General features: G+C 38.3%; 1 protein-coding gene across 1 annotated transcript in view; it reads left to right on the forward strand.

Annotated features, from left to right (window-relative positions):
* LOC131573667 (protein NEL-like) overlaps window positions 1-10,764 on the forward strand; it is a 137,712-nt gene extending 126,948 nt beyond the window's left edge. The window contains exons 17-20 of the mRNA XM_058827845.1: window positions 3,796-3,989; window positions 4,967-5,143; window positions 7,268-7,492; window positions 10,146-10,764. Of these exons, the coding sequence (XP_058683828.1) occupies window positions 3,796-3,989; window positions 4,967-5,143; window positions 7,268-7,492; window positions 10,146-10,196 (647 nt within the window). The 3' untranslated portion in view covers window positions 10,197-10,764. The remainder of the gene's footprint in view (window positions 1-3,795; window positions 3,990-4,966; window positions 5,144-7,267; window positions 7,493-10,145) is intronic.
* Window positions 10,765-12,437: the final 1,673 nt, after the last annotated feature.

Consider the following 12,437-nt stretch of genomic DNA (forward strand, 5'->3'; position numbering starts at 1 on the left):
AAACCAGAATTATTCTGATCTCAGGCAGATCCTTTAGGACTTTATCGGAGTCTTCTCATCTGAGTTCATCAGGGGACAGACAGCTGCAACTTTCCAACACCTATATCACTGCAGGTTTCTGAGCCTTTTGTCACTTCCTAGCAAGGTGTGCAGAGTTTTTTGTTTGTTTTCTAAGTGTGCCTTGTTTGCGTTCCTTGTGAGTTTATGGTGAATTTTTGCATCTGCCACTTGTGAGGCTTTTGTCTGTATAATTCAGCTATTTTTTAAGAGCTATCTACAGTAATTCCAAGATCTTCTCAAAATAAATCCAGAAGACTGATGATTTTTGAACCGCTATTTCCCCATGCAATTTTCAATGGAATCTCATCTGACATATTATTGTTTGGTCAGTCAATATCACACAATACTTCTATATTTCACTTTAAATATTTGGGTTTAATACTTTATTATCAACATTGCACTGTTCATCCATTTGTCCAGGTGACTGAGTATATTGGGCAGCACACATTCTGGCACAGATTCTTGTGGAACTCCCTTGGGACAGGTCTCCATCCTGACAACCTGACCATTTTTTGTTGCCTCATTCAAGCTGCTGGGTTCTTAAGCAGTGTGTTGTAAATAGCCTGAAGTGAACCATTTGCTGTTCAGTGGTTTGTGGGGGACTCTTTGGGGGTTATTTTGGTTTCGGTTCCTTTTGGGAGTGGGGTGGGGGTTGTTTGTATGTATGTTTTGTTAACAGCATGGGAAACAGCAATAAAATGGCTCTGTGGCTGGATATAGTGGAATATGCAATCTGTACCCTTTCCATCTTTCCTTTACAAGCACAAAAGATGCAGCACCCAGTGTCCCTTGTCCATAGCTGAAACACAATTTCAGTAGCATGATTCACCATCTATTAAAAGTCTAACGTAAAAAAAAAAAAAAAAAAAAAAAAAAAAAATTTGCTTGGTATGGATGATTTGTGTGCAAATTCTTAGCTGATAATGCCTGAAGTTTGATGTGGATGAATAATGCAGATGAGAGTTTCATGCATGAAAAGTTGGTGTTTCTCTTGCTGCATCATAAACACACTGCTGTTTCTGATTAGGTTAGAATCAAAATGTAAATAGCTCCTGCTGTGACTAGGGATATTTAAATTGCCCTATCCAGAACATTTATTTTCATGAATCAAACAACTGAAAAAAACAAGATTGGGAATTTCCAGAAGTTCTCAATGCCAGATAAGCTCAGCTCAATACCAGAGTCAATGATGAAACCCCCATTATTTTCAGTTACTGTAACTCTGTTAAAAAATAAACCTCAGAAGCCTTTTTCTCATGGGAAAATTGTGAGATAGACTTATAATAAGTGCCGAAAGAAGAGTCAGTGTTTATAGGATCACCATTTGTTGTATAAAGGAGACCTTTCTTATTTACATGACAGCTGAATTTCATCCAGTTATCTCATTAAGTGTGTCTGTCTTCTGTTAAGTATCTAGGTTGCTGAGAAATGACATTTTAAATTTATGACAGCTCTGTGAAAGTTATGTACAAAAGAGTGTTCTAAGCAATAAAAGTTTTGGAAAGTATTATTATTATTTATTAAAAGTTACTTTGATAATAAAGATAATCTTGCTGTTAATCACAATCATTATATTTAAACAGAATTTGTGTCTTTTCTTGTTATTGCCTTAAGAACAGCCATACCTTAATTTTAAATTGCCAGATTATATTGCTTTCCAGCTGGATTTAAGAGAAAATATAGGAAGGAGAGAGCAGCTCTTCCATCCCTTTGCTCTGGCCTAATTGGCATCACTTAAACCATTCCTGTTAGCTACTCTTCTGAAAACCTTCAAGCTCAGAGTCTGGACAGCCTCTGCAGGGCCACCTGTACCCCTAGTTATGTACCCTGACTGTTGGGGTGGGTTTCCCTGTCTGATGTGCCAGGGATGTTCAGCTGAATTAGGCTCATGGTCCCAGTTATCTTCTGCCCTGTTACAACAGTGACTGCCTCCAGGTGCCTCAGAGAGCAATGAGGTAGAAGATGTAGAGATCTGATATGATTTGCCTGTTCTGGATTATCTGATACATAAATAAGTGAACCCTGGGCCCTAATATGTGAAACGTAATCTGTCTCCCAAAATCTGTTAGCACGGAAAATTGAGTATTCTTGCTAGCTTCATGCAGTTTTGGCTATGCAATTTTCTTTGCCTCTTAGGATTCTGTAGCAGTGAGTGTTGTAGTTTGTTTATGCATTTTATGAAAAGTTCTTTCCTTTTATCAGGCATAATTTTGTTGTCTTTCAGTTCCATTCACTGTCCCTTGTCTTGTGTGTTAGCCAATATGGAGAAAAACGTTCTCAACATGTCTTCTTTGAAGTATTCATTATTTTTTTTGGTTATATCCCTTCTTGCTGATGTTCTTTTAGAGATGAGCAATCCATGTCTTTTCATTTCTTCTCAAATATTGATATTTCCCTCAATCTTCCCATAAGCCCTAGTAATTTTGCAATTCTTTTTATGATGATACTACTGCACAAAGTATTTGAAGGAAGCTCAAAATGCTGATGATTTATAAAATGGAGTTCTAATAATTTCCCTGCTGTTTTTCATCCCAATTCATATTCATAGAAATTTTTTAACTTTTTTGGATTTTTGACCATAGCTACACTTGGAATTGAAATGGTAATTGAATTATTTTGCTTTAAACTGAATGTGCTTGAGGTGGATTGGAGGTTTTATTTCCATTGTTGAACCCAAATCTGAGTGTTTTATTTATTTGATTTTTATGCTGGTGTTGAAAGATACATGCATGACCATATTGCTTATTTTATCTCACTCCTCTGGTGGACATTTAATTATAACAAGAATGCTTTTTAATGAACTTTAATCAAGAATTTGGACCATACTGTTGAGAAATTGTATTTAGAGTTGAACTCAATATCTCAATATTTACAATCACTCTAGTTCTAGTCTTTACTCTATTTTCCACTTTTTATTGCATATATCCATTTACTTCATGCCCCTTTGAAGTTTATTTCCACAATCATTTTTCTCCATTTGAACAGCTAAAAAAGCTAAATAAAGACTATTCTAGTAAAAGGTAGTGTGTGCTGCTAGCTTGTCTGCAAAACACTTGTGTGTACCTTGATGAAGTAGGCCTTTAAAGTACTTTTTAATTCTTTGGGATCTATTTGTTTCAAAGTCATTTATTTTTATTCACTGGAGACATGAATTTGTTTTCTTTATTTTCTGTTCTAGGCACAAGAGCTATAGCTGTCACTGCAACTTATATATTTAAAATGTTATAGTTTTAACATTCTAATAAATGATGAAATTTAAAGCATACTTAAATGAGATTACAGGTCAGATATCACCTTTCGCATTAAATTCTCATTGAGTGAACTCAAATATGCTACAAAGAACCAGCAAAAGGTTTCAAGAACAAGTTTCCAAACTTGTTTCACATAGCATGTCTCATGTATGGTTGCCACAAACCAAGGCTCTTTAGGGAGCTAAGAAATATTCTTTCTCTCATGTTTCTTGTGGTTTCTTCATTCTATCTACTGTACTCAATAGCATCCACTTAGAAATACCTATAGCAAAACTCAAAATGTCAGGTTGAAACATGATCAAAAAAGCTGATGTGACTTTTAAAATACTTTTTGTGAATTTTTAAGCTCTCCCCATTCTGGTGAAGTACAAATTAATTTTCAGCTGAAGGCCTTAATGACTAAGAATCATTTATATTGACTGCCACTAGAACATTTTTGTTAATTGAATGTGGTCTAAAAGTGTTCCTCGGCGTGTTTTTGCAGACATTGATGAATGTGGAACTGGAAGGCACAGCTGTGCCAATGACACCGTTTGCTTTAACTTGGATGGTGGCTATGACTGCCGATGTCCTCATGGCAAGAACTGCACAGGAGACTGTATCCATGAAGGCAAAATCAAGCACAATGGTCAGATTTGGGTGCTGGAGAATGACAGATGCTCTGTCTGCTCGTGCCAGGTCAGTACAAATGGAAGTAGCTGCACCTGCAAGTTGGTGGTAGGGATGAAGGGCAAAGCATCAGGATTCAAGTGAAATTCTCATTTTAGCTGCCTTCTCAGAGGTGCATGTGTGGAGCTGCAGAAATAAAATCATACATTACACAGGGTTTTGAAGATAGCTTCTCTCTCCAATCAGCATGAGTAAAATATTCATTGGAAGTTTATTATATGATACTGGGAGAAGGATGATAGTACTTTTTCATTAGCAGAGATGCCACCTGTGTTCTCTGGGTAGGAGTAACAGCATTTTCATGCAAATAAGCTGTCTAGACACCTATTGGGGCTGGAGACTGACGCCAGTATCTCTAGCAGGTGGTTATAAATAGAAGTAGGTTCTGTGTCTGCAGAATAATTCAGTTTAACTTTCTCAAATGTTTGCTGTGGGAAGTTTGGTCCCAAGCTAAATGGTGACGGAGATATGAAGGACCAAAGCGCTGCTGACAATATCCTGAGCATTTCAGTAGCTCAACTTTAGTGCACATGGTTTCATTTCAGATCACCTATCTGTGAATAATTACAGAACAGAGGGGTCAATCTTCCTTGACACTCTCCAATCTCGTATTCAATGAAACCCTGATATTCTATGAAGTTTAAAGCAAGATTCATCAAGCATCTATATGAGAATTACAAACTTAGTGCAATCCATTAAAATCTAACCCTTGGGAAAGAGGCCTTGGGTTTCACCACCTCAGGGGAGAGCTGCCTTGAGATTGGTTGAATGGAGGACGTGGATAAAGGGGAACTTTATGGTTGTTATTGAGTGTGTATTAGGGTTTCTGGATTGGTTTAAATTGTATTTTGACAAAGCAACTGTGTAGTGGAGAACTTGTGAGCTGCTAATGACTTAGACTCATGGTAAAAATAAAATTTTGGCTGGAGTATGGCTAGAGTTGTGCATGTTTCTGCCATCGCTGTGTGTCTCTCTTCTAAAATCAGAATGGATATGTGATGTGCCGGCGAATGGTCTGTGACTGCCAAAATCCCACTGTTGACCTCTTCTGCTGTCCTGAGTGTGACCCAAGGCTCAGCAGTCAATGTTTACATCAGAGTGGGGAGCTTTCCTATAACAGTGGTGATTCCTGGATACAGAACTGTCAGCAGTGCCGCTGTCTGGTAAGGATCCTGATTGCAGCAGCAGAGAAAAATGCAGGAGGGAAAAATTATATGAGATACACTGATCTGTGAATAGTTTCATTTTCATGCATTAGCATCCACTTAATTTTCCCTGAGGGACATGTATAATTAAAACCTGGTTTTCCTGGATTTTTGTCAGTATTCTACAGTTTCTGTCAAAAATGTGTTTTGACACAATAGACATAATATAAATTACTTAATCATGAAGGTGGTTTCAGCAGAGTGGAGGTCATTTGGATATGGCACCTAAAGAGTAACACTCGTGTTCACTTATTCAGAGACTGATGGAGCTCTATAAGGAAATTCTAAATATGTATTTATTATCACAGCTGATAATTTCAAGGATGCTGTTAAACTAAAACTTATTTATTCATTCAGACATTTTGAGTAACAAAAAAATAATAAAACTTTTTGCATTTTTCAAAACAGTGAAATGAAGTTTGAAAAAACCTCACATCTGTTAAAGCTTGTCATCTTTTTCCTAGGCATGTATCTTTCTCTTAGGCATTGGAGTCTAAGCAAAAAGTATTCTGCATAATGCTGCTCATGAAGTTTCTGCGACAGAGAAAATCCCGGCATGAAAACAACTATCACAAGTTATCTCCAAATATAAAGGCTGGCCCATGTAGCAGCTTTGGCTGGATATCATGAGTAACAGCCAGAAGCCCATTCCTGTAGACTATGCTTTCAGTGTTAGCACTGCTAAAATCCAATGAAATAAATTACCATGTACTTCATTAAATTTCTTAAAAATGAAAAAATAACCAACCTACAATTTAGGATCTCAATAGATGTTTCTCTTTTTCAAAGATGCAAATCTTCTGTAGCAAATGTTGGCCTTCTTTCAGTGATCATGGATTTTTTGGAGTGACAAAGTATTGTCTACTCCTTATACCATCCATCACTGCAAAAAATAGATAGAAGTATCAAGATCAGTGACTGGGTTAAAAGATCACTGTCATTCTTACCATCACACAGTTCAAGAAGAAAATAGATCTAGATGAGAATTTTTTAAAAGACTAACTTCACAATACTTTCTGCAACAAGTGGAGGAAATTTGGAACTAATACAAGTGTCTGTAATTTTTTTTTTCAGCTTCTGCTTTGGAGATAGTGCACTCCTCATTCTCAAACTCTTAGATACATTTTTTGTGAATAAACTGATTTCCTAGGGCTAAATGCTGTTCTTTTTGCCAGTCTTAAATCCAGACTATTAAATCTGTGCTCAAATGAATAAATTTGAACTCAGAATAAATTGGAAGTCAGAGACTGACCTGCTCCAAAAAAAAAAAAAAAAAAGTGCATTATTGACTTCTGTGAAGTCTTTGACCAATAGATCTGCAACTTTGGCCTTTGTCCAGAGTGAAGGGAAGCTGAGTCCAGCTTCTAGTAACTGATATGATTCATTAAACATCTTTAGATTTGTGTTCAGGCATAAAGTAACTTCCCCTAAGGATATGCTGGCCCAGCACAAGTCTCTGCTTGGACCTCTTCTTACCCTGACTGTACTAAACCCATCATGCAGAAAGTGTGATAAAATTTGGAACTTCAGGTATTCTGGTGTATCCCAAGTGGATGGTAAGTGGGTGGAGATCCTCTCATTGGAAATGTGCTGGTGTTCCCCATTACACTGGGCAGCTGGTGGCTTGACACCCTTAATCCAGCCAATGCATTTGTCATCATGGCAGAGATAAATTTGAGGGCTTTCTATGGCAAGCCAACAGTCCAAATTGTGAGTAAGAAACTGGAAATTTTGGCACTTTTGCAGTCATGTTACAACTTATATCCTCTGCAGAAGCAGGGTCTCACAAGGAAAGGACACAATCCTGTACTGCATAATTTTATGGAGAATTTTCAGCTGCAGCTTGATGGAAAGTGTACTGAGCTAAGTTAAATCTAATATACTTCCTGAATGGCATGCAGAAAAAAACACCTGATCTGCTGTGCATCCCACAGTCAGTGAATGTCAGTGTTTTCTGTGCTGAATTCTGAACAGCACCAGATGGGAAGAAGTAGCCAGCTAGAAACCATAATGCTGATTCAGAGGAGTGTGTGAGGAACAAAATAAGACTTAATAATAATATCATGTTCTTTCTGAAAACAGCAAGGAGAAGTTGACTGCTGGCCCTTGCCATGCCCAGAGGTGGACTGTGAATTCAGCATCCTCCCTGAGAATGAGTGCTGCCCTCGCTGTGTCACTGACCCCTGCCAAGCCGACACCATCCGCAACGACATCACTAAAACATGTCTGGATGAGACCAATGTCATTCGCTTCACTGGATCCTCTTGGATTAAACATGGCACAGAGTGCACCCTCTGCCAGTGCAAGGTAATAAAGATTATAAAGATGAAGCTGAGATGCTTCTTCCCAGCTTGTTCTGTGGCACATAAATATTCATGCACTGAGTCTGGTCAGTGAACAGTTGGTGCCTACTCTTGTTTTAAAGCAGCAGAGATGACAGTAAAAGTGTTAAGCTCAGTTAACTGTACTCTTGCAAGTGCTAGAAGCATGGTTTGATGTGCTAGCAGATCAGAAGCAGGACAACAGCCCATGCTGCAGAGTGCTGTGGACATGCTTTTCCACCAGGATAGCTCAATTAAACATGGAGCTCCAAGCTCCATGCTATCTTGGAAACATGCAAGTTTGGCTAGGTAAGCCTAAACTTTTCACGAGAAATTTTTCAGTGTGATACTATAGTATTACTGGAACTGATTGAATTGCTTTTTGAAAATAGTAATAGTTTTCAGAATAAGAGGACTAGTTATATGGTTACATAGCTTTTGTACTTAAAAATTAACATGTTTAGAACATTCTTGTACTCAAAGTAATTGATTGTCTGAGGAGAAAAATTAATGGCTATGGGCATATGTGAATTTTGGTTTCTCTCTTTGAGGATGAAAAAGAAAAAGGGCTTAACATAAGTGTTTCTATTCAAAATAAGATCATGAAGTGAATTCTCTTTTGCCACCCAGTAGTGAGTAGTGACAATATGTGCTTCTACAGCAGCCAAGGAGAGAGAGCAGGATTCATGCATAGTTCTTTAATTATTACTGAAATTCATAGTTGATTTTGGGATTTATTCTGTGTTCTTCCCAAGCAGGATGCTTCCCAAACTCCAATACATGGTACAATTAATTATTTGAAAAGGTGCTCATAAAAAAAAATAAAAAATCTATCTTTAACACCTTCTGTGAGAACTGTGTGTGGTCAGGCATCACCTCCCTCCTCTACTTTGCCTGATTCAATACAGTGTGCAATAGGTGCTGCTCTCGAGGCATGGTGCTTTTTCAAGGGCAGTGGTATGCACCAAGTGTCAGCATTTGTCCTGATGGCAGAATGGGTCAGTGGATAGAAGAAAATGCTGTGATCTGACAGACTGGCTAATGGTTAGAAAGCCAGCTGCTGCCAAGAGGATGTTAAAACAGGTTTGCAGGCAGAAAGCTGTACTTTTGGGGTCTGTAGCTGGTGCAATACACCGGCTCCAATGCTAGAAGTTACTGTTTTGCTCAGGCAAGTTGCTCAGGTTCTTATGCATCTGGTTCCCATCTGTGAAAGAAATTGTTGTGTGTGGTTCCTCCCTAAAGCACATTTGAGACTAAGTGATGGGAAGTGTGCTCTTGTTGTGCTGCTAATCAGTGGCAGTGCAGAAGGCATGTATCAGTTCTGATCATGGCCACCTAAGTGCTCCTCCCATCTGGCCTTTTGTGTTAAGCAAAGACTGAACCTTAAACATTGACTAATTTGTATTCAGTGTAAACACATACACAGACTAATCAAATGCATTGCTGCTTTGTGAACATAGTGAGGATTAAAACAGATACTCTGCCAAGCTCCATAATTTTAATGACTCAGGTGTGACTGCCTAACAAAACCACTTCATCCCTAAACAAGCCCAAATCTTGTTCAATTCTCTTTACAGAGCAGTGTTCATTTTGAAATACGCTATCTGCTCGTACTGCCAGCATTTTAATATTGCAGTTCTGCGTGCAAGCAGCCCACTCCCTCCAGATCAGGGTAGTGGTGTGCCCAGCTAGTATAGTGCTCCTTCTCCTTCATCCTGGGTCACCCCACTCCTCTCTTGTAAAGCATCTCAGGGAAGGTCAAAGCCCCAGTCTAAGCCTCTCTAAACAAGCTATAGCAAAATAGGTTTAAACAAATCCTTTAAGAATTTAGAAACCTGGGCATCAGCTAAAGCATACTTAGTCACAAAAACATTTCTAATTGCAAGGAAAGAAGGAGAAGAGTAGGATTATAACCTTCTGTAACAGAAGGAGTGAAAAAAAATGCTTGAATTACTCAGACCTTGGTTTTAATAAGTCCTGTTGGTTTAGTCAATTGGATGTATTTGGACTAGTTTATAAATAATACTCTTTTTTTATTTGCATTGGAGGATTAGACTTAAGAAGTAATAGAGATGCAGAAATTATTTCTCCCATATTTTAATGATGTCCATAGGCAATCTGTTCCTTTATTTGCCCTTAGTATTCTCATAAGAATGTCTGGACTATTTAGAAAAAGTTTATGGATTAATGTTTGCTGGTGTTACAGCCAGGATGAATGAAATTGAAGCATTCAGGGCTAAATAAAACCCAGAATCCCTTCTGCCTGATCTCAATTAAACTCCCAAGTGCCTTGTCTTGTTCAACAGCTTTATGTATTTGAGCAGATGCCTGATACCTTTATGCTGGGAGCATTCCTTCCACTGATCCCAGCTTCTTTCAGTTTGAGAGTTGTAGCTCTGGGACACAGACCACAACAAGCCAAGCAATTAGAGGAACCATAATAACCTGTTCCCTTGGGCAGCATAAGGACATGAGGACAATGTCATGAATCTGATCCAAGTCTGTGCATGTTTTGTAATTTACAAGTCTGTACATTCAAATCTGATGGGTATTTGCAAACAGCTGAGCTTGTTAAATTTACTTGTTTTGTATAAAATTTAAATTGTTTCAATTTTTCTTTCTGTTTTTCCATCCTTTAGAATGGCCATGTCTGTTGCTCAGTGGATCCACAGTGCCTTCAGGAACTGTGACACCAACAACTATCTCTCACAAGCAGTTTCTGCATAATGAATTTTCCTTCACAGAAATAGATCTTTAGACCAAAAATTGTTCAAAATTTAAAAAAATTAGGTTGGTTTTGTCTATCTGAAGTGCAGATATGGGATGAACTTGGTTACCTGAATTAGAGTGAAATTTATGGGACTCAAACTCAGATGTAAACCTTTGTATGAGGTTAGGCCCAAGTGTTCTGGCTATTTGTCTGTCTGGCATCCTTGTGCAGAATGTTTAGGTTAGTGTAAAGTGACACATTGTTTGCTGTACATAATGATGTCAAGATCTAAAATCAACTAGGAGCTCTTACAGGGTCTTGCAAAGCTTTGAGAGTCCAACGCTTGACCAGATGCAGCAGATTTACCTAATCATATTTGGAACTGCACAAATGTGTTTGCTTACTGCAGAACTTAGCAGATGTTTGAGTAAAAGGATGAAGCCTTCAGGAATAATGAACCTAGCAGCTAAGATGTGATATGTACAGTATGTGCGCTGAAAAAAAAAAAAAAGATAGAAGTTATTGTAAAAAACAAAAAAACAAAACAAGAAAAAAACCCAAAAAAAAAAAAAAGAAAACCCGTGATGCACAGGCATGGCTTCTTAATGTTTTCTGATGGGAAAAGTCATCAATATTTCCTTGTTTTACTGCACTTACTATTATTTCTTGATTGACTTTGTTCAGTATAAGCTCGTTCTTGTGCAAATTTAAATAAATATTTCTCTTACCTTAAGTTTCTGTGTGTGCCATCTTTCCTTTCCAAGAACTTAATTTTCATGTGTTCTTTGCCAGTATTCCTGGGAATGTGGACAATACAGGTGAAGTGTTGCTCATCTAGCTCCTCTACATGTGGGAGCTCATGCCCAGCACAGCCTTATGCCTACCTTGTCTTACCTTTGTTAAGATACACGTAAGTAATTTGTCATTGCAGCGAGTTCACATGCCTAAAGATCAGATCCTGTGTACCAGCGGGGTGTTGTCATGCAGAGTCAGTAGAGACCATTTGTGTGTGACTTGGATCTGTTCAGATTTACAGGGGATCTTCTCCAAATTCCTCCTCTCTCCAGCTGCCAGGGGTTGGTTTGTCTTCCCTAAGCTCTGCAGCTGTTTTTTGCTGTTTGTGTGAAGTATCTTAATGCGTGGGGATTACTGCAAAATGCAAACACTATTGTCACTGCTTTTCTGTTGGGACAGTAAATAAAGAGGCTACGGGACCAAAGCTATGTTATTCTCAAAGAGAAATAAAGAATAAAGCAATGCTTACAAATTGCAGGTTGAAAAGGCTGGATTTGTAAAGAATTCATCATGAACAGTGGAGACAAAGCAGGAGAGGAGGAAGATGCCCAAGATGACAGCCTTCTTTTGATACTACTTTAGTACTCATATTCTTTTCAAAGTGCCTTATTGCTCTTTGGCATCTCTCTGAGGGGTTCAGGAGATTGTCATGAAACCTGAACAGGCAAAACTTCCATTAATATTGCTCCTGTGTGATATGAAGTTATAAGGGAAGTCCATGTATGTGGTTATACAAAACAGAATTATTTCCTGCAAACAGACGCTATTTCAGTTTCATGTGGTGCAGGAGATCAAAGGAAACTCATGCAACCACATGTATCCATGCGAGCTTGAACCCTCAGTGTCTACTGAGGACTGGATGCTTTTGGATTAGGGGATACAAGAGATGCTAGGCCAACAAATGCTAATAGTCTAAACAAGTCCAATAAAACTAAAGATTCGGGGGGGGGGGGAAGACTCAAATGGATATTTTACATTGAGCTAATAAAGTTATGAAGATTTCCAGACCAAGTAAAACCTTTTCCTCATCTAGTCCATAAATAACAGGTATTCAAGAGGTTTTTTATTCTGTTTTGTCCTATTCCTGGCAAGCTGCAATCAAAATTTTTAAAGAAGAGAGTTAACTCCCCCCTCCCCCAAAAAAGTGAAGTACTTTCTCTGAAATGTTTTCTTGGCTGGTAGTAATTGTCAGGAGGTCATGTTTTTACCTCAGACTGTGAGGCACGTCTCCAGTGGATTTCATTAGTGGCTGCATGCCTGTTTCTGAGAGAAGGTTTAGCAGAAGTTGTGTACCCTCTGAGAACTGCACTTCAATTTCATTCAAGAATAGGACAAAGACAGACATAGAAAACATGTGAAGACCAGAGTTCTTTTTTTTTTAAAGAATGAACATTATTCATGTAGGGCTTAGGCTCTGACAAAGGCT

The sequence above is a fragment of the Poecile atricapillus genome, chromosome Z, assembly GCF_030490865.1.
Source record: "Poecile atricapillus isolate bPoeAtr1 chromosome Z, bPoeAtr1.hap1, whole genome shotgun sequence".
Lineage (NCBI taxonomy): Eukaryota > Metazoa > Chordata > Aves > Passeriformes > Paridae > Poecile > Poecile atricapillus.